This window comes from Sturnus vulgaris, chromosome 1 (assembly GCF_052056855.1).
Source record: "Sturnus vulgaris isolate bStuVul1 chromosome 1, bStuVul1.hap1, whole genome shotgun sequence".
Classification (NCBI taxonomy): Eukaryota; Metazoa; Chordata; class Aves; order Passeriformes; family Sturnidae; genus Sturnus; species Sturnus vulgaris.
In genome coordinates this window covers 96,059,836-96,082,849 of record NC_142243.1, presented here as the reverse complement: position 1 = coordinate 96,082,849, position 23,014 = coordinate 96,059,836, and the positions used below count along the sequence as shown (strand labels likewise).

The following is a 23,014-nucleotide window of genomic DNA, read 5'->3' as shown; positions in this document are numbered from 1 at the left end:
TGCTGAATGCTGCTAGAAAGAGAATACTGCTCTTCTGTTTGGGATGGAGTGTTTAAATAGAAACAAATCTGGTTTGTGCCCTGTGCTGGCTGTCCACTAGAGGCTCTCAATGAGAAATCGTATGAACAATAGAGAAATTGTCCTCAAATGCCTGCTTTGGTTGGATAGTGATGAACTTGTGCAAATTGACTACTATACATACTTTATTATACTGTACTATACTGTACTATACTATACTACACTACACTACACTATAAAATATTACTATATTATGCTACCATAATTTTAGTTATATACCACATATTTGTTAGTGCTTGGTCTTTGTAAGACTAAATTTTCTTATTACCTCAGTTTGTGTGGTCATTTTTTGTCCAGGACATGATTCTTTCCTTCAGCATGCAAAAGGCACGTAAGCAGGCATCAGAAATTTGACCTACCTCTGCAAAAGTGGTTTGCTTGTTTTGTGTTGTCACAGGTGCTGGAACTGGTTCACCCTTGGACAGTGTACTTAAAAATTTAATGCACATACCAAAACAAAACCTAACTGTACAAAACTTATTTTAACTATCTTAAGGGTGTACAGTATTTTATACACAATGATTGCTGCATTTACACAATGATTGCAGTGTTTCTCTGTGTAGCCTGGTCATTTCTTCAGCAGAAATTGCCCTCTGGAGCCTTGAGATAAGGAGATTCTCCATTTATCATGTTAATCAACACACTGAAGCATATAAGTAAGCTTTATCAGTTGGCCTAGGGATCATAGGAACTACCTGGAGGACTGTGAAACTGTCTGAAATTCCCACCTGGAAAACTCCTATGCCAGTTATTTAAATGCTTTGGTGTGAAGGCAGGTAGCTCAATCACTTTGTCTCAGACCAGTCCTTTGCCTCATATATGCTGATGATAGCAAGGGAGTTCCTTGGTATTTACTAAAATTAATGACCAAGTGCTCTAGGTGTGCACATAGGCACAGCCCTTGCACTCAGCTACATCACAAATTTAGATCTGTGTCTTATGCTTATCTCTCTTAAAACTTTAATTCCATAGTTCTTACTAAGTAAGCCATGATGTCTGTGGGGAATAGTCTTCCATGCATATTTATAATTTCTTCAGGACCACCTAACATTTCTACAGTATCATCAGAGAAACCTGCTATAGTGATCTTTCTTCTAACCATTCATATCATGTATCATATCATGGGCCACTATACTTGGTAGCATGAGCCAGGAAGCACAGCTTTCTCCAAGCCCATGGTAGTATGATAGTTTGTCCTGCCTGTGCCTCTGAGCACACCTTTGGACACTCCTGCTCTTCTCTAAATCTGTTCTATACAGTCATAAAATCAGAGAAAAACAGATTTTTTTTTCTCTGGGACTTCTGGAGGTGAACAAGTTCTGTACCTCTTCTTGAAGTGAGATCTGCTAGAGTAGGTGGCTCAGCACCTTGTCTAAGTAAGCTTTGAATATCTCCAAGGATAAACACTGCACAGCCTCTTTGGTCAAGCTGTTGAAGTGTCTGACCACCTTGTCTAGTCACCACTTTATCTGTGAGGATATTATTTGAGACAGTGTTGAAATCTGGAATGGCTCTGCCCTGCTGTGTTGCCCTTCCAGCAGATATTGGGATGTGTCAAGCCCCCAGTGAGGATTGCAAAAAATGCAAAAATGAGCTTGCAAAAATGAGGCTAATTCCAATTGTTGAAAGAAAGATTCATCAGCTTCTTCCTTATCAGGATGTTTGCAGCAGACATCTGCCACAATGTTGTTGAGCCCTCTAATTCTAACACAGATTCTCTCAACTGGCTCACTAGACATCCTGAGAGAGTGTTCCCACTCTTTCACTTTAAAGGGCAATTTCCCATCTCTCCATCCTGTCTTGTCCCTCCTAAAGAACCTGTATCCATACATTGTACCTATGCCCCCATATTTCCTAGTTGACTGTAACCCTGTACCTGCATACAGAGCTATAATTTTCCCGTTTTGTTGTTCATGCTGCATGCCTTAGCAAACAGGCACTTCAAATGAGCACCTCCTTCTGCTGTGAGAGCTTCTGCCACGATGCTACTCTCTCCACCTGTCCTTATCTGTATATATACACTTGAGAAGGGTCACTTTCCACACTGTTCCACCATCCTTGATGTCTCTGTTTTCCACCACAGACTGGATCTTCTGCTTCTCAGTTGGGTCCACCACTTCCTCACTAGAATGTGTGTTGTTATTGTAGTGGTAATGAAATAATTTGAAACACTTACTGGACTTCCTTGTGAAGTTTGTTGTAGGTTGGGGAGTGCAATATGTGATTATATATAGAGAGAGATCTAATGAGTTCATCCGATTAGATATGGGAGTCTCATTAACTGAACGCATTTCTAAGAGTACAGAAACAGCGGGACATAAATTGCTTCTGTGTAGTCAGAAAACTAAAATTATAAAGTACAGGCAGTCTTTCTTAGAGGCATATTCGATTAGACATTAATAAGAAATTCTTGACTGTAAAGGCTAGTGAGACACTGGAACAGGTTGCTTGGTGAGTTTCTGGACTCCCCAGGCCAGGTGGGACTCTGAGTAACCTGGTCTAATGGAAGGTGTCCCTGCCCATGGCAGGGGGTGGGAACTACATGATATTTAAGGTCACTTCCAACTCAAACCATTCTGTGACTCTATAATTCGTATTAATCTTTCTTTCCTTGTGGAACTTATTAAATTTTTTAATGGTAAATTTGAAATTCCAAGTTAAGTAATTCTGGATTTTCCAGGCAGTTGACTGGAAAGATCAGGGCCACATAAAGAACCAGTGCAATAGGAAATGGCAGAACACTGCCTCTTTTCAGCAAATACAATATATCAACAGAAGGAAATAAAGCAAACAAGCCTTCACCAGCTGAGCTTACCTCACAGAAAATCTAAAAGGAATGTGGCAGAAGAAATACTTAAGTCCTCCAGACATTTTACACACACAAATGCAGACTCTGTAGAAAGAGAAACTCTGACTCACAAGTAGCCAAAGGCACCCTGACTGACTGTCATCTCCTTCAGTAAAGAAAAACAATAAACAATGAAGAAAAAGAATAGTCCTTAGCAAATGTAGGAAGCCCAAGGTGTCCACAAGCCTGTGAAAGAGGTATTCTGACAGAGCCCCAAAGGTGAATTATTTGGCTTTGTTATGGGACTTCTTCCCTAGAACCTTCTTCCACAAAGCCTCATACAGCTTAAGGAAAAACAGAAACTGAAAAGAAGAACCTAACAAAGCTTGAAAGAAAATGAGGTGATAATCCCTTTTTGAGAATCATCTCTTTAAGATGCTTTCATATGGAGCAAATCACTGATATCCCTTTTTTCCTTTTCCACATGGAGGAAACTGCTTCTAGTTCTGAGACTTTTTTTTCAGATTTTTAATTCTTGCTTTTAAGAGTGTCAGCTCTACCACTGCAGGCGCAGTCTTTAAAGATTGCTGCTAAAAGATGTAGCAAAGAAATAACTCATAATCCACATTTGCCAGTAAATTCTGTGCCATTCCCAAAAAGTAAAGCAGTTGTAAAACTAGAAAACAGATTAAGGTAAATAAAGGATGGTCACCTTGAACCACCCATCACATAGGTCCATTGGAATGCACCAGAAATTCTATCTTTAAAAGTAATTTGAGCTTATTTTAAATTTTCTGGTAGGTATGAAAGCATTTCTTCAAATTTAATAAAGTCATCACTTCTGTGGAATCACAGACTTGTGTAAGTTGGAAGAGACCTCCAGAGGTCACCTTGTCCAATTTCTTGCTCAGCACATTAGAGCAGGTTGCTAAGGCACTTTCTGAGTTTTGAATATCTCCAAGGATGGAGATATTCAGTCTCTCTGGATACCATTTCTGTGTTTGGCCACTCTTATTGTGAAGATCTTTTCATTATGCAAACCATTGCAATTTCCCCTGTTGAAGACTTTGAGATTGCCTCTTTTCCTCTCACGTAGTCATCATTTTCTGAACTTACTCCAGTATGTCAATGATGGTCATCTAGCATGGAGAAAAAGAAATATATCAGTCCTTGTCATGATTCTGGGAATTTCACTAGCACATGCCATTTACTAAATGATGATGAAGTCAGGTGACATCTGAGTTCATCAATGTCACACGAAGTTGTTAATCTTTTTGTGTTAATGTTTCCATCTGCAAATGAGATTTCCTGGCAATACATGGCTGTGTATTCATATCTGACTTTTTCAGCTGGTAACAACTTGGCACCTGATTGAATAATAGAAAATGAGGCAGGGCAGAGCCTTGAGGAATCATCCATCTACCTTTCTGGAGCAAAAATAATTCATACTTAAATAATTTGCTATTAATGTTTGTCAGTGTTCTTGACATTTTCTGTTGATGGATAGGTTGCAGTTTCCCAGGCAATCTGATCCAAAGTTTCATTTTTGTTATGGTCACAACATAGTTAAGCACATTGCTTCCTTTCCTGTCTATTCCTCCTCTCTTCCCATTTGCAGGTATCTTTTGCATGTGGAAGACTTTTATCATCACTCATCCTACATATTCACTCTTCCTATTTTTATAGTAGATTTTGTATTACTTTTTCCTAATACAGTATGTTTTCTAGTCAACCGATGGCTTTTTTTTCTTCTCAAAGTTCTCTTCTGTAGGGTTCATCTTCAAATGTGGAATCCAGCTTTTGGTCACAGTATAGAAATGTCAACTACAATGGAAATATATTTTCAATTTTCCTAAAAAAAAGACATTTGTATTTTTATTGTCCACGAAAATTGCAGATAAGTCATTGGGGAGCCTGTGACATCAATCCAATGTCAGATATTTTTCTGCAAATTAGGTGCTTTGTGCACCTAATTTGTTTCTCAACTCAATAAAGAAGAGTTGTTACTCTTTATTAGTGCAGTTAGTTACCATCTTTAATATTTCGGACTTGCCTTTATTTAATTGCTTCACACGTAGATAATGTATTGAATTTCTCTTGGTAAGTTTGAACTCTAGTTGAGATCTAGTTCACCAGTTTGGTGCTCTGAAAATCTAATCAAAAAGTTATTTCTTGCTGAAAATTCTGGGATTTACACAGTGTATCGTTTCAATTTGTCAGCCTGGGCAATAAGGGTGAGCTCTGTATCACCAGAAAGTACACTTTCTGATATAGACATACAAAACTAGAAAATACCTTCAGGATTTGATAACAATGAAACTGGAAATCTATTTGAAAGGACGAAGAGCTGTGAATTTAATAATATTGAGAAGTTCTGTAACATTTATTTATTCAGGGATCTAATTTTCCTCTCTTGATTTTTGTTTTGATTTATTTGATCTATATAGTTCCAATTTTGTTTATGCTTTATTTAAAGGTTCACTATGACTTTGGGCTTAGAAATATCCTGTCTGTTTTAAGAACACTTGGAGCAGTGAAAAGATCTAATCCCCAAGAGCCAGAGAAAACTGTTGTGATGAGAGTTCTGCGGGACATGAACCTCTCCAAACTGGTACTGTAACACTGGTGACTGTCCCCAGCAGAGTATTTTGTTTGCATTTTTAAGAGTCTTTATTATGCACTTTGAAAAGATATTTTTCTTCACCAGTTGGATTCATTATTTTGCAGTTTTTAATATGATTTATAAGTGAGTTGAGAATCTGAATACAGCTACTGCGTGAGCACAATTTGTCTTTTAAAGAGAGGAAAACACATCATAAGCTTTAGCTGAAAAAAATCTTTGGAAATACCATGAGATCCTGGGGGATCTACCTGGTCCTCTAATTGGCTCTTGTTTTTAATTTTTTTACCCTAAGGAGAGAAAAGAAGAATACATTGTATTAACTCTTAATAATGTTACCAAAGATCCTTCTTAATCCAGAATTTCAATTTATACATTTCTCGGGAGTCTATTGCCTTTCAGAACATCATAGGAGTTGCATAAAGTGAGGTAATTGGAAGCAGCTAATACCTACTTGTATAGGGTAACGTCTTTCGATAATACTATTTAAAGAATTCCTCTTTCCTTTTATTGCTGTAATTAAAAGGTTATTGCATGTCTAGACTCTGTGCATTTACCTTGGGAAGCAGTTTTGTGATGGAACCAATTACTCTGTTTCTGATGTTAATCTATTCATCACGTTGGTACCTGTGTTCAAACCTATAGCAATGCTTCAGTGATTTACAGAAAGAAAAAATCATAAAAATTCGAAGACAAAATATGACTGGAAAAATCTTGCTGACTTATGTAACAAATGAAAAAGTATGTATGTGTATACATTGAAGAAAACTGTATTAAGTTGTTTAAATTTTTATCAGCCTAAAGTATTTAATTTAGAAATTACTATTTGTGATTTCATTGTATGAAACTCACTTCATAAAACTGATGGATAATTATAATATTTACTTTGGAAGAGTTAAGATTTTCACAGCCATCTTTTAAATGGCTTATCTTGAAGATTGTTTACAACTATAATAATAATATTGATAAATAAATAATGTGTTTCCCCCTACTTTATCCTTGACAGGTGGATGAAGACGAACCTTTATTTATGAGTCTCATTAATGACCTATTCCCTGGAATTACTCTGGATAAATCTGGATATCCTGAGCTACAGTCAGCCATCCAAAAACAGACAGAGGAAGCAGGGCTTATTAATCATCCACCATGGACACTTAAACTTATTCAGCTGTACGAAACTCAGCGAGTCCGACATGGTTAGCATGCTAGATGAGACTTTGAGACCACATTGTATTTGAGACTACATTATATTATCTGCCACTGGAATGCAGATCAATTTCATGAAAAATGTTTTAAAAAGATTGAACAGATGCCATTTTTAAAGCCTATGTGGGTATTTTGCTCAGGAAGCTGTTAAGACCTTTTTTTAGTGTGCAATCCTTTGTTGTATTACATTTTTATGGGGAGTATGAGTGCGGCCTTTGGTGATTGAAATTTCTATAGAGCAAGTTAAAATACATCCATTCAAATCCAGATACAGCAATTTTGCTCAGTATTCTGAAAACAATTGTTGCCCTCAGACAGAGTTCAGTCATGAAGCTCAAGTGTAATGTTACTGTGAGATTTTAATGTTGAGAAGATTACAAAAAAAATTTCTCACATCTTTATTTTGATAGATTCTACAATGCATTCAATATAATTCCAAGTGTTTTCTTTGTGATCGATTCTTGCCATTTATAGTGAGGAGAAATAAGCTTTCCTCCTGCTGGATGAGGGGAGTTAGACAAGATGGACTCCAGAGGTCCCTTCCAACTTCAGCCATTCCTTGATTATATGAAAATGCATTTTTACAGTGCAGAAAAAGTAATTGAGTCAAGTTTATCCTGTCCTGGGAAGGGTATAAAAACCAGTAGTGAATCCAAGTTTACTATTCATAGCTCAGTGTAAAAAAATTACCCCTATTTTGAAGTATCCCCCATCTCTCTAACCTCTAACTAATGATTTTTTTGTATCATAAGGGCAAAATATAAAGGAAATGTAATTAAAGCAGCAAAGATTTATAAAGATATCATTCTTCTTATTCTCCCTTTTCTTATCATAATAAAAGAATAGTCAGCTTAAACTAATGAAATAAGTGAAAGGAAATAGACAGTCACATACCACAGTTTGAGTCCCTAATGCCTCAAACTTTTGATTCAGATTATTTGTTAGACTGAAGAACTGGTTAGTGGTGTGCAGATTTACTAATTTACATCCAGATTTCTGGATGCAGTGTTCCATAACAGCTATTTATATAGCTGTTATTTATATTTATATAGGAACCATGGGAGTTTTAATGTTTTCAGTCATGATTAAGTATGTCTATTTTTAAAAGAAACTGGTTGATCTGTGGGACACTACACTCTATTCCTCAAAAATCTTCAGGATTCACCATGACATTCTGGTTAGATGCCTCTTCTCTCCACACATCCCTACTATTCCCAGGAGGTCATGCAACTCCAATTATCTGAACAGTTAGATGCTCAGACCAAAAGTTACTGCATTAAAGGAAAAATATGTTATTTTTCCTGACTTCCACTTCTACTCATGAACTTGAATTTATGGAGAGGTCACCATGGGATTTCAGATAATGAGGAGAAATATGGCCGTATGTGCACATGAAGTACTTTTATAAACAAACATACACACGCACACACACACACACACTCTCACACTCACACATTCACACACATGGAGATTCCTGAAATCTCTTTGGCATAACAATTTTGATTGAAATATCACTGAAACCAGCAGAAAAGCCATTTGGTTAACACTGAAGTGTTTGTATTAGATTTCCTCGTATGTGACATATGGCATAAGTAATTTTCTGAGTCCTCAGATTGTTTCAGGGAACATCCATCTCCCTTTAGTTTTAGAGGAAGTGTCACATGATCTGGATGTTACTAGATTAGGTTTATTATTTGTGTCTCTGATTGTTCCATACTTTTGTTGAAGAAGTTTTAAAAGCCAGCTAAGGATTTTGTTGTCCAGTTACCTTTAGAGCTAATAGGAGTTATCTAAGTCCCTTAAATGTCTTTGGAAGTCTCAATTTGAAAGTCCCATCTGATTTTGGACAGATTCTGGGCTTATTGAGTAGGTGATTTAGAAAACATAACTAGAGATCAACAGTAGGCTCAGTTTATTATTGAGGACACAATTTATTTTTCTTAGGTAACATGTAACTGATGAATTAAGTATGGTTGCTCTTAACTGGTTTTATGAAAGAAAGATCTAGTAAAATGTCAGCATGGGTGAATGCAGGTACATATTTTTGTTACTTTTGCATCAGAAAGATGCACTCAATTTTGTATATCACTGGAAGATACTCATTCTAGTTAGATAAATTTAGAAATTTCTGGATTTGTTTGCCACCATTCGTGTCGATGTCATTGCATGAGAACATCAAAAGGCAGTTGTGTTGTCCCATTAGAAAAAGGAAAATAGTTGCCTGAGGGAGGATACAGACCCACATAGGCTTGCCTATCACAATAGAGAGACATTTATAGAGCCCTTTAAATAATAGTTTCAAATTCTGTTTCAATCAAAATTAAGTGGAGTGAAAAACATCCTTTTGTATTGGCTTTTGACAAAACTAAAACAAGGATCGTTGATGCAATGAACTGTTAAATGATAGCATGACACACTGACATTTCATTTTAAACCATGTTTATATTGTTTTTAGGTATGATGACTCTAGGTCCAACTGGTGCAGGAAAGACAATGTGCATTAATATTTTGATGAAAGCAATGACAGATTGTGGTGCTCCTCATAAAGAGATGAGAATGAACCCAAAGGCAATCACAGCTTCCCAGATGTTCGGTACCCTTGATGTTGCTACAAATGACTGGACAGATGGTATTTTCTCTACATTATGGAGAAAAACTTTAAAGGCAAAGAAGGTAATGGATATTGTATCATGACAGACATTTAATACTGTTTCCATAAGGTGTCATTACCTGTCATTTATCTGAAAGGTCTTCCATTATAAAATCAAACGGGAATATGCAGTGTTAATTTTGCTTTGTGTCTGATGAACTCAATGTGCACAGGAGTCAGAATTATATATATATATGTATCCCAGATAGCACTAGGCTTCCCAAGAATTTGAGGTTCCAGTATTAGAAAAGATTTTAAGTGGTTTGCTTCCTTCTGTAAGCAGTCCAGAGACAAAACCAATGTGTGTTCATGTTTTGATGTGAGGATAGGAAAGTAGTTTTTCTCCTGTCTGGTTTTAAGTCATTGCCACTTTATTTCACTAGTTATATCAGAATGAAAGGCTTTGGAAAGAAACCTATGTAGGCATTTTCCAGTTCTCTTATCAAACCTGCAGATCACATTTCACAGAATCATAATTATACTCACATCTACTGAACAGCCACGCAGTTCTGGCTTGGAAAATGGGACACCTTACATGAAATGCTTGAGTAACATCCCACAAGGACTGACTTTGTGCCTGTGTCTATAACTGCAGTTAATGGGAAATGTTTTCATCCATCTTGGTGGATGCTGGGTTGGCTGATGGACTTTTGTAGAAGAAAGACACAACTTTCTGCTCAGTACAGCATAAATTAATTTTTGTTGCTATTTCTTAATATCCTTTTTAGTGTGACACAATATAATAAAAGAAGAATTAAAATCACTGAGCAAGTTATAAAAATTGAATTTTATATTTTTTTTGTGAGAACCAAATTATGACATTATTTATATCTAATAGTACATTTTCTGATATTACATAAATATGTATTTTTAATCAATGTAGGTAAAGTTGAATGTATCTCTTTTTTTTTTTAGGGTGAGCATATCTGGATAGTTTTGGATGGACCAGTTGATGCAATATGGATTGAAAATCTGAACTCTGTTCTGGATGATAATAAGACCCTTACTTTGGCCAATGGAGATCGCATTCCGATGTCGCCCAATTGCAAAATTATTTTTGAACCTCACAACATTGACAATGCTTCCCCTGCAACAGTTTCTCGTAATGGGATGGTCTTCATGAGTTCTTCAGTGTTAGACTGGAAGCCTATTTTAAGAGCTTGGCTGCAGACACTACCAGTTACATACTCCAGTATCCTATGGAATTGCTTTAATGCTGTATTTCAGGTACTTAATTAACTACTTCAGAAAAAAAGTTGTATTTTTTGTTCTTTTTTTTTAATGAAGCATTGCTTCTTCCTAAGTGCTCTTTCAATTATTTAAATTTCTTTGCTTCTGTAATAAACTAAAGATGAAGAATTAAAAAAGGAGATAAAATTATCTCTCTCATTAATAAATTACTGAAGCTATAATGGATGAATAATCTGAATGTTTTGTTTTGTCTGAATACGATAGTTGGCAATGAATTGTTAAACCTTTGGTCATTTTATATTGCATGTTGGCAAAACAGATACTCTCTTTGCTTGTAATTTTAATACTGCAATTTTAATTATTGTTAGGATACACAAAGGAAGTGTGTAAACTTCTTATTTTGTTTTAAATACAAAGAAGTAAATTTAGAAAGAAATTGAGCTAGATTTACTCTGGTGCAACAGGAATGCATTTGATCCATTACTTATTTTTAAAAAGACATTCTTTTATTCAAATTAATCCAGGGTAGTTCTGTGCTCTTTGCTGCTCTGAAGCTCTGACTACAGTTCTGAAATTCTGACTATAGTTGTCTCTTCTGATTTCATTATCCATGTTTCTATTCCAGTGGAAATTTTTGAAACTGCATCTCTTTGATACATTGTCTGACTAAATTGTGTTCAAACAGTGGATCCAAAGGAAGGATCCTGAATGTTTTTCCCCCTCTGTTTGACCTTACCTTACTGAATCATTAGAAAGGTTCCAGCAATATTATCAATAGCTGTACTCGATAGTGGGTAAAAAAGCATAATCTCAGTAGTATACTTCTTCAATCACACTTGAATATTTTTGCTTTTGAATGTTTTAAAAATATTATTTATGTCTCTGCAACCTTTCAGTGTTACCTTCTAATTTCCTTAATATCTGTGAAATAAATGCACTTTCCATCATACCTTGGTTTTCCAACAACTTGCTCCTGCCTGTTATGTGATTGGTGTTGGATTTCACAGGCGTTTCTCCAGTAATATTTTTCATTGCTCTTGCATTTTAAAAATGCAGTTTTTAATGAACTTTGAGTGACATTTCAGAAAGCTTTTAATAGATCATGATAAAAGCAATGATTGATATAGGTTTAGAATGCCCTGAATGTTAACAAATGTCTTCTAACGTTCTGCTTTTCATTTCAGTGCACATTTACTTTAAAACTAATGTTTAACAGGCTATTCATTTTGTTCTACCTCCAAAACATAATGATATGACATAGTATTTACTGCAGCAGCAAGAGAAACAATTCTGATAATGAGTTTTAAAATATGCTTCCAAAGTAATATATATGTGGGTCAATCTACTGCTTCTTTGCCACAATTCTATTTATATTTTATGCTACAACTTGCTCTGAAAACATAACAACAACACTAAAAATGCCCAAGCCTGAAGCAATAGCAATAAAGTCCAGAAAAATATGTATTTTATTAGATTAAGAAATGAAAATGCAGTGAAATATGAAGTTAGTTCAGTGCTGAAGGCTGCATTTAGAACTATCAAAATGTAAATGAAAGCTGTCATGCTGGCAGTTTTCTTTCACTTTTAATGTGCTGTCTTTGCTTCTCAAATAATAGAGTCAATAAAAGTGATTTTACAGATGAGAGTAACACTACTTTTGTGTTCACATGGCTCTTTTTTATAGTTATTATTTTCTGCCACATTAAAAAAAAAAGATAAAATTCAAAAAGAAGATTTTTGAAATTATTCATCAACATTGGTAGTCAAATCCCAGATATAGACCTTGTTGAAGTCAATGCTAGTATTAAGAAAAACATGGATATAAACATCTTACAAAGATCTGATTTTTCAAAGAACATGAAGATTAGTGTATAGATTGAAATATAGTAACCAAGGAGACAGTCTTAAGTAAACATATAGAGACTTTCTGAATTTAATCTAAACTCAACTAAAATAGATGTAAGACAAAAGCTATAATAATTCCATTTTGCTTTCAAAAGACTCTCATTATTTATGCTGATCTTAATAGTATTTGTCACTGAAAGTCTTCATGTTGGATAAAGTAATTGTTAATAAAGGTGCAGCAGGTAGCAGTAATGGAGGAGGAAAGAGCAGAGAATAATAGTTTTGAATCAGTGGAAAGAAAGTATTTATTCTTTCCATGTGTGCTATAAATGGCACTGTAAGTCACCATTTTTTACACTTAAAAAAATCGAAATCAAAATAGAAAAGACAAAAAGTCCAAAACCAAAACCCCAAACCTAACCTTATTTCAATTTAAGGTGATCTTAGAGTCCTTTCTATTTCCACTGGTTTTTTTTTAGAACAGTGATTGAGGGGTTGGACTTTCCCCCTCCCTTTCCCAAGTTTTTCTTCTCAGCAACATTTCCTGCTTTGCAGTAATTTCAAATAAACTCCCATCCCTATAAAAAGTCTCTTTTAAATTTAGAAGCTGCACTGCCAGTTCCTGGTCTGTGAATGATGCTGCTACCTGTAAGCAACAGAATTGCTTAGCTGATGGAAGTAATTATCTGAGACAGTTTCAAAGAACTGAAATAATTAAAATAGTTACCTGGGTAGTGGTATTGAGATTGTCTTCAAAGTGTGAAGCTCAAGACAGTGATGGATGTTATGTGAATAACATAAGTTTCAGCACATCCATGTTTTGTTTAAATGAAAAAAATGTAGCGGCAACTTAATTTTCAGATGTGACTAATTTTCTTCCTCCACATCAAATCTCACAGTAATCCAATTTATGTAAAGGCTGCTATGCTACTGTGCCTGAAGCATAGAGCTGCATATATAATCCAGAGTTTCTTACCTTTAATATTTAAATGCTGATGTTAAAATTAATATTACGAGTATTAATAACTTTCTGTTACTGAGTTGTTCTTTGGCTTCTCTAAACTCTTTGGATATGTTACCAACCTCCTGTCCTGAAGAGGGTTCTGTAGTCCAGTGAATTCTATAGTGACTGTACTCTGTGAAAAAGGATATTTCTTTCATACAAACTTTTAGCATGACTTCATTTTTCAGCCTCCTTGTAAGGGAATGCAAATTACTGATCCAAATTCTTAGAAATTTAAGTGTATTTGTCATGACACAACTCATTTTTCTAGTCCCCCTGTCCAAACAATTAATGCAAATTTCTGTGTTAATCCTGCATCCTTTTTTCAGCCATGTATTGTTTTAAAAATCATAGTAGTAATAAAATACTAGCATATATGGAAATGATTTCTTTTCCCCCATAAACTCAAAGAAAATAGAAAACATTAAAAAAACCCTTCATAAACTACAGAAACATCATTGGAACCATAAGTACCATAAAACTAGTTCTGGTGAAAATTGGGCTCTTGATAGTACAGAATACTTTGACGCATGAAATATCTTTATTCTGTGCTTTTCAAATCAATTATTAAACAATTTACAGTGCCCTATGAGACATCTATTCTATTTTACAGATGAAGAAGCTGAATCTCAGTGAGATTCAGCTCCAAATTCTAAAAGTCTTAGATTTGAATTTCCCACAGTGCTTGTGGGCACTCCTCTGTGGCACCCAAAACACCCTCAGTTCCTCAGCTGAGCACCCTGTGTACCACTGGGGATGAACCAGGCATTTTTGGAGGAAAGCCACAAAAAGGCAGCACACAGAGGTGGAAGCACTTTTGCTAGTCAGCAAGAAATAACGAAAGATGCAACCTGATAGAGTGGGTGGCATCCCTGCCCATGGTGAGTTGAAGCAAGTAGATGACCTCTAAGGTCCCTTGCAACCCTACCTATTCCATGACTCTGTGTATGCTCACACTCAGATTGTCTCCTTAGGCCACTTATCCATAAGCCCAATTGTAGATTAAGGTGCCTAAGTGATTTTTTGATCACAATATATATTTATGTTGTGTGTGTGTTACCTTGTATTCTAGTGGGATGGACCTCAGGAAGGTGGGTAAACATATTAATTCATTCTGTGTGACAATGAATATCAGCAGTAGGGCACTTGGAGAATTTCAGTGGCAAAAATTAAACCAATTAAAACATAGCTGGTGAGCATGTGGGATAACAGCTCAGCGATTTTTCAAAAGTATCTAAGTAAATTGTTTATGTCTTTGGGTGATTGAATATTTTTGTTGTCTTAACTTTCTCCTTGACAGGACATGACATCTATAAATGGAATTCCTCCAAAATTACTATCTCCCATAGTATCCCTGTTATACTTTCACTTCCCAGAATGAGTGGCCAGTGTTGATTTCCAAAGATTAAAAGGGCAAATACAGCCCATATGGAGAGTATTATATTGCAGATTGTTGAATGAAGGTGGAAATAGGTTATAATTTACATCAGTCTGTACTATTGGATGGCAACTGATATTTTAAAATTTTGCACTTCAAATTTACATCAATTTGAAACTTTGCTCAGGATGTTGCAAAACGTCTGGCAAAGGCAGACATGGTAGCCATCACTATGAAGAAACCTGAGGAAAGTCCAACTTCGATTAAAATAAATTCAAAAATTTTTTTTGGATCTTGCCAGGATTCTACAGGAAAATGAGAGTATTGGTTTCAAGAGAGACTGGTACAGTATGGTGCAGTCAGAACAGATCAGGCAGATAGAAATCTATAGTGGTAAGCTTGTGCATTATATATGTATGTATCATCAGTGCTTTTATCTTCCTACAACAAAAATATCAGTGGTAAATTAAAATCTCCAGTGGAGAGCACAAATGCCAGGCAGATCCCTGAAGTAACTGAAAAGCATTCTTCAAATTGCTCTTCAGGAAATTACTCTGTGGAGCTCATATGAGTAGCTCTGCTGACTCTGATACATCAAAGTTATTTTTCTAATATGCTATTGTTAGATAAAATTCATGGTGAAGTCTGAATATTTATAAGCCGAGAAATGGGGAAAATTGTTGTTTGGAAATAAAGTTTAGAATGTATTTGAAAATAAGGAATTGATCTTGTCTAAGAATAAATCATACCATTGAAACTGGTAAAGAGAATCTTTAAATAATGTTTTTTTCTTCCCAGGATGTGATGGATTTTGTTTTCTCTGCTGTGACACCAAAAATGTCGATTTTAGAATGTATGTACATCAAGCAAGCTATTGACATCCTACAGGTAAATATGGCATCTGTTTTTCTCTCTCTGATTCTGTGATTTGTTCTAGGAGGGCAGTAGTTCTGTATTGCACCCACTTTGCAGGGTTTGCTGTCTGGCCGAGACGAGAAGCAGCTCAGTGAGGAACATATTGCTCGCCTGTTTGTTTTCGCTCTGATGTGGTCAGCTGGAGCTCTTCTGGAGCCAGATGACAAGCTGAAAATGGAGCTCTTCCTACGGAAGCACTCTGCAGTGAAAGAGCTTCCAGCTGTGAGTGGAGAGGAAACCATGTTTGAGTTTGGTATCAATGCCTGTGGCCAGTGGGAGCACTGGTCAAAGAAGGTTCGTATGCTGCAACATGCTAAACTTTCTTAATAGGTACACAAGATTTATTCCGTGAGAGACATTTTATTTCCAACCTTACATGATTTGGTTAGGAAGATTAACCCTACCAATTCTCAAGAGCTTCTGTTTGAATGATATTTTTCCTTTCCCCATAAATATCTTTGGCAAAGAACAGAAACGTGCATTTGAAATAGCTTTGGAAGTGAAACAGAAGTGATCTTAACTCTGTGTACTGTCTATCACCCTACTCTTTAAGAAATTCCAGCAAGGAAAAGCTTTTATCAGGCGCTGGAGAATGAAAATATCCTGTTAGTTTAACACCCTTTTAGAAAAGCATGACAAGATACTGATTGATTACAAAAGGATACTTGGCTTTCAGGAAGAAAAGTTTTGATGATGTAAATTTTATAAAGTACATTTGATTTTGTCTTCTCAGGCAAAGTGATTGTGTGGGCAGGTAGGAATTTTCAAACTTTTTGCATATCTTTCTTATACAGGTCCCTGAATACATTTATCCTAAAGATTCAGTACCAGAATATACTTCCATTCTAGTTCCAAACATAGACAGTGTCCGAACGGACTTCCTAATGCACACTATCATGAGGCAAGGAAAAGCTGTTTTGCTAATTGGGGAACAAGGGACAGCAAAAACTGTTATGATTAAGGTAGGTGGAACAGAAAAATATATGTAACATATTAGTATGATAACATTGCAATAATTGATATTGGCACAAATGTTGAGTTGAAGTTAAGGATAGTTTGATCTTTCTTCAGAGTACATACTAGCATTCCTACGGAGGCATTTTTCCAGTACTGACATGGACTACAAGCAAAAAACCCTCAAGTCTCTACACTTTAGTATAAAGGTTTCTTTTGAACTTTGCTAACTGTGGCCACAGGGTCAGATGATAAAGCCTCTTTCATATGCTTTCTTTTCTTTTGAGTAGTCTAACAGAAGATTTTGCTAAGAAACTGTTGATTATTGGAGGATTTTTTATTTTCCTGTGCTTTGTCGGTGGTGCCATGTGTGAACTGATCTTTTGTACACCCCTGTTGCACAGCCTTTCTTCAAAAGGCAAACAGAAGAGAGAAAAAGAACTTCCTTCTTCAGTAAAGGTGTTTTTGGAGGGTAAATTTACTGTTTATTGTCTGCTTTCTCAATTTATTCACTGAAAAAGACATGTTCTTTCTCTAGAAGGAAATGACGGGATTGCTATTTAATTAACAAATACATGCTTTCTGTACTATAAAATGGTGCAAGTTAATCATATGACACACACACACAAAAAAATCTTAATACAGAAAAGTCAATAATCAAAAGGCTGAACAAACCCAGGATGTCATACCAACCTTGGCATCCCCTATTTTAAAAAATGGAAGCATAATGTTTTTCAGCAGGGTTTCTGTGCTTTTCAGGGGATTGTGTGGAGTCTTTGAACAATGAGAGGTAGCTAAACAAAACTGATCTACTGTTGGGACAGATGAATTGGCTACACAGGCATCTGTACCTCCACTGGAGGATTTGCAGAGGTCTTGAAATGGAAAATAGCTGAAAAACACCGGCCCAAATTGACCTTTGGCTTTCTTAAAATCTGGAACCATTTTGTGTGGCCCGGCCATGTGCTCTCTGAGCCCTGATGGAGAGTGAGTTGTACCCGTGCCAGCAGCCATTAATGCTATTTTTTCATCATAGCTGTCGATGCCAACAGGCATGCCGGTGTAATGTCAGCTTCTGTTCCTGGCACCAGCTGGAGAACTATTTTAGCAGAGTGAAGAGGCGGGGTCTGGGTGGTGGTCTTGATATTCCGCATACTGGATTTTGTCCAGATACTGGCAACCTCCAGCCCTCAGCTGCCATTCCTGTCCCTAAAAATAATTGGAACTGATTCTTGGGAGTTGCTTACGCTGAGTCTATACTATAGAGCAGAGTATGTTCCTTACACAAGGGAGCATAATGCCAGCAGATATTTGATCTCATGTAAGGTTAGGAGCGAGTGTAAACTGCCTTCACAACTGTTCCCCTTCTGCTTTCATCTTCTGTAGAATTTTGTTTTACTACACCTAGTGGAAATTTTCAGATATAAACAGTTGACTTCATGAAAAAGTAAAAGAGTCTCAATATAGAACACTTCGGGTAGTAATCTGAATTAATCTGAATAATCCTCAGTATTGACTTAAGCATAGTATGAATCAAAATAAAGAACTTAAAATGCAATGTTAATTTAAGACCTTTATTCTCTGTACAAAATTGCAAACAACTTTTGGAAAGTAATACTAAACTGGAAAAGGACAGTTGAAAGTTCTCTGACAGTTTAACTAACAAAAATAGTCATATTCAATACCCTCTTCTTTTTCAAAGACAGTTCTCATTTCTGTCCTGTGCACTATTACTGTTACCATGCAAACATTCTGAAATGCCATAATGAATAAAACACAAATATGTTTTTTGAATGGTTGAGAATTCGTAGTTGCCTTGGCCAGCTGCAAGACCCTTACCCAGCTGCTGATTGCCTCCCCCTCCTCAACAGCACAGGGCTGAGGTAAAGACAGGGAGATCCTCAGCTCACCAATTGCTGCAATAGGAAAAACGTTTGACTTGGAGAACACTTAAAATTTATTTCTAATTAAAAATATAATTAGATGGTGGAAAACAAATACTGAAAACACCCTTTTCTCACCCCTCTCTTCTCAGGCTCACCTTTAGTTCTTCATCCCTGATTCTTCTACGCCCTCCCTGGCCAGCAGTGCAGGGGGGGTGAGAAATGGGGGCTGTGGTCCGTCCATAACAACGCCACTCTGCCTCTCCTTCTTCCTCGTGTTGCTCTCTCCTCCCACATGGGATACAGTTCTTACCAGGGCTGTGGTTCTACCTGAGCTATTCCACCCGTGGGCTCTTCATGGGGTCACAAGTTCTGCCAGCACACCTGCTCCAGTGTGGGCTTCTCTTTTCATGGGTCTGCAGGTCCTGCCAGGAGCTCCAGCATGGGCTTCCCATGGGGACACACTCTCCTTTGGGAATCCAGCTGCTCCAGTGTAAGGTCCTCCATGGGCCTTAGGTCAATCTCTGTTCCACTGTGAAGCTCCATGGAATGCAGGGGGACAACCTGCTTCGCCATGCTCTGCATCACAGCCTGCAGGGGAATCTGTGCAGGAGCACCTCCTGCCCTTCTCTCTGCTCTCACTTTGCTGTCTGCAGGGCTGATTTTCTCACATTTTTTGCTCTTCTCTCTCAACTCCAGGCAGCATTTTGCCCTTCCTGACACAAGCTGAGTGTCTCCAGTGGGTCTGCTGGAAGTAGCTGGAACTGTCTGTGTCTGGCATGGGAAAGCCCTGCCCTCCTCTTGCCAGGGGCTGCCTCACACCCCGCTTCCAGCACCTGGGCACCTATACCTGGCACATGAGCTTTGTACAAAATATTGGAGTCCTGAGGAGAGGTCTGAGCACTGACACACACCAACTCCTCAGCTGTGAAGAGTACACACCAAAGACAGGACTATTGCATATACATTGCAAGTGTGGGTTGTCATTTATGTGAGGTCTGAAAAAAACCTATTTCTGAAGGGCACCTTTTCTTGAACTGCTATCACTGTATCAACAAAATTAACAACATTCATCAAAATATCTTCAGGGGATCTAGCTGTATCATCCTTTCTCTTGCCACACATAGTGTATGTCTCACTGAAGTTCTTAGAGCACTTCATCAGCAATAATATAGATTTATTCTTCTGAGGTACCAAAATGGGAACACTTCTAGTCAACCTTCTTATACAGATAAGAATTTAAATGACATTCAACTTTGTCATCGTTGCAGAAGAATCAAATCTTTAAGAAGTTATGTTGGAAATAAGGAATTTTTAGTGCTATTTCTAAGCTCCAGGACTTTTCCTGAACAAAATATTTCCTATGCGCTCTCTCTCTCTCTACATATATATATACATCCCTTGGTGTGACTCCAGGGTTATATATTTTTATTATAAAACCTCACTAAATATGAAAAGTGGAACCTTGTTGCTTTGGGATATCCTCGGTGGCTATGGGAATTGTACATATTCATAAAATTCAAGGATTACTTTCTTCATTAAGAGAAGATAGTTATCAGTAAGTGTGATGTAGCTGGATTTAATTTTACACTGCCATTCTTTTACACTGCCTTTGTTTTAAGAGTTTTGATTTTGTAGTGTCCATGAAAATGGATTTGTTTTTTCTCTTGTTCCTTGCAGTCTGCTGTAACAGATCATCACTAACAACTTAAATTTAGAAAAACCCTGACGATTGCTAATGCAAACTTTATTTGCATCTTGAGTTGGCATACATCTACTTGTTGTAATACTTAGTGGAGGCTATTAAGAGCTTATAAATTTTAATACTTAAAAATTTTATGCAAAACATTAACTGAATTTATTTGAATTTCTGGTTGCAGATAGTGTACTTATCTTAAATAAACTGTGTTTGGAGACTTTGAAGTTAATAGCAGGAGTGAGATTTTTGCAGGGCTGCTGAGCATCTATGTCTCCTTTTGTCTTAATTCACCTGGAGTTATTGATGCACTTTTAAAAGTGGTTTATCTTGCAGAATTACACAAGCAAGTATGATCCCGATGTTCACTTGACCAAATGCCTAAACTTTTCATCTGCAACTCTGCCACATATGTTCCAAAGGAGCATAGAAAGTTACATAGGCAAAAGAATGGGTGCTACACATGGTCCTCCAGCAGGGAAGAAAATGACTGTCTTTATTGATGACATCAACATGCCTCTGGTTAATGAATGGGGTGATCAGGTAAAATGAAAATATTAACATTTGGGAGTTGGTGCTCTTACCATTGTTGCTAATGGAAATAATGATCTGTGGTTGGAACAAATGGGACAGGTTAGAAAAAATATATCATAATATGGATTAGAACAAATATGTTTACTAAAAACAATTTCCCCAAGCCAGCTTTTGATGCAGCTAATAAGTTGTCAGTCCCAAAAGATCAAGAACAGTGTCAAGCCACTTGGTGCAGTATTTAAGCCTTTTTGTTTGGTTGCATACAAAACTAGCAGTCCTGAGAACCAGTCTGGAAAAGGAAGCATGAAAATCCAAGGCACATTCAGAGATTTTTTCTTTGATCTGCTCTTGACTTTAAATTGCAATTTCTATTATGTGAAGTCTAAGCTGGTGGTGAGTCTAAAGAACAAGACTTATGAAGAAACTGGGGCTGTTGAGCCTTGAGTAGAGAAAGCTCAAAGATCTTCTTGCTCTCTGCAACTACCCAAAAGGAGATTGTAGTGAGGTCAGTGTTGACAGGACAAGGGGAAATGGCTTCAAGTATCAGAGGAGGTTTAGATGAGATATTAGGAAAAAAATGTCTTCACCAAAATGGTTGTTGAACCTTGGAACAGATTGCCCAGGGAAGTGGTGGAGTCACCATCCCTGGAGGTAATTAAGAGAGGTGTAGATGTGGCACCTGGAGACACGGCTTAGTGGTGGATTTGGCAGTACCAGTTTAATGGTTGGACTCAATGATAAAAAGGTCCTTTCCAACCTAAACAATTCTATGATCACAGTTGACATTAAAGACTAGCAAGCTGTCTTGAGATATTGATGAAAAAATACTTATAGACCTATACTCTGAAAATATGACTTAAATTAAAAAAAAACAATCTGCTGAAAAAAATAAATTTGCCTGCTTCCAGTATAGCTCTGTACTCAGTGCCTCTCTGCAAGTAGACGACACATTGTGCTAAGTTAACCATTCTTTGTCACTATCTGCCTATGTCAATCTGAAGATATAGTCTGGATTGAAAATTGAAAGTGCTGTCTTTTCTTAAACTGAAATTATGCAAATCCAGTTGAATTACTTCATGTCCATGACTACTTAGCATATGAAGCTTACATGCAGCCAATGCACTGCATCTGAGTGCTTGATTGCCACGTTGAATATTGACAACCTTGAAACACTTAACTCCTCCATTCCCTTTTTTTTGTTTGTTTTTGGCTATATTTAGATCACCAATGAGATTGTAAGACAGCTGATGGAACAGAAAGGTTTCTACAGTTTGGAGAAGCCGGGGGAATTCACAAATGTGGTTGATCTCCAGTTTGTAGCTGCTATGATTCACCCTGGGGGAGGTCGAAATGACATCCCACAGCGCCTGAAACGCCACTTCACCATCTTCAACTGCACACTGCCCTCTACTTCCTCTATTGATAAGATATTTCAAACAATAGCTGAGGGCCATTTCTGTGAACAGCGGCACTTCCCCGCAGAAGTATGTAAACTGGCTTCAGCATTAGTATCTACAAGTCGAAAGGTTTGGCAAATGACAAAAGCAAAGGTAAAATTACATCTGTTAAGCCCTTGAAACATCTGACCCTGGCCTTTTGTAGTTCATATTGTGGAGATGTGACCCATGGGTGTAACTGCTGGCTGATGCCTCTCTTCTGAATTGGTTGCTCTTAGCACCAAGTTACTAATGAAAATCCTAATCACATGCAGTTTCTGTAGCTGATATAAGCATCACATTATATACATATAATATAGTAAGCATAACTGATAGGAAGATTGAGGGATCTTCCAGCTGAGAAAATGTTGAGAGCACAAGGAACCAGAAATTAAAAATTAGATAGGAATCTTTTGTAAAGCTGTTTGGGATTTTGAGAAAATTTAAAGATCTGAATTTTAGGAAAGAAGTCAAATTTGTCAGAGAGGGAATCAGTTAAAAACAAATAAAAACAAATAAAATCTGGTATTTTATATAGTAATTTATGAATATTTACTTTTCCATTTTAAAGAGACTGTTAAAAACATTTGACTGCCATTCCTGGGTAAATTTTGCTTTGAAAGGGACAAAAAATATTAGGTATAGAATAAAATTTGAAAAGAACAAAGCTACAGCATAGAAATGTGTGTCAAATTTGTTCTTCTTAGAAAAGGGGAGGAGAGTGGTTGAAAGATAGGGATTTGTTAAATTCCTGTCCAGAGAAGGTTGGTCAGAATTTCACAAATAACTCACTCTTGACCTGTACTTGGTTTACACAGAGAAATAGAGGAACTTCTA

General features: G+C 36.8%; 1 protein-coding gene across 1 annotated transcript in view; it reads left to right on the top strand.

Annotated features, from left to right (window-relative positions):
- LOC106852522 (dynein axonemal heavy chain 5-like) overlaps positions 1-23,014 on the top strand; it is a 149,756-nt gene that overhangs the window by 56,210 nt on the left and 70,532 nt on the right. The window contains exons 45-53 of the mRNA XM_088171968.1: positions 5,343-5,477; positions 6,493-6,682; positions 9,148-9,365; positions 10,258-10,569; positions 15,558-15,647; positions 15,732-15,968; positions 16,469-16,636; positions 20,544-20,750; positions 21,962-22,291. Of these exons, the coding sequence (XP_088028094.1) occupies positions 5,343-5,477; positions 6,493-6,682; positions 9,148-9,365; positions 10,258-10,569; positions 15,558-15,647; positions 15,732-15,968; positions 16,469-16,636; positions 20,544-20,750; positions 21,962-22,291 (1,887 nt within the window). The remainder of the gene's footprint in view (positions 1-5,342; positions 5,478-6,492; positions 6,683-9,147; positions 9,366-10,257; positions 10,570-15,557; positions 15,648-15,731; positions 15,969-16,468; positions 16,637-20,543; positions 20,751-21,961; positions 22,292-23,014) is intronic.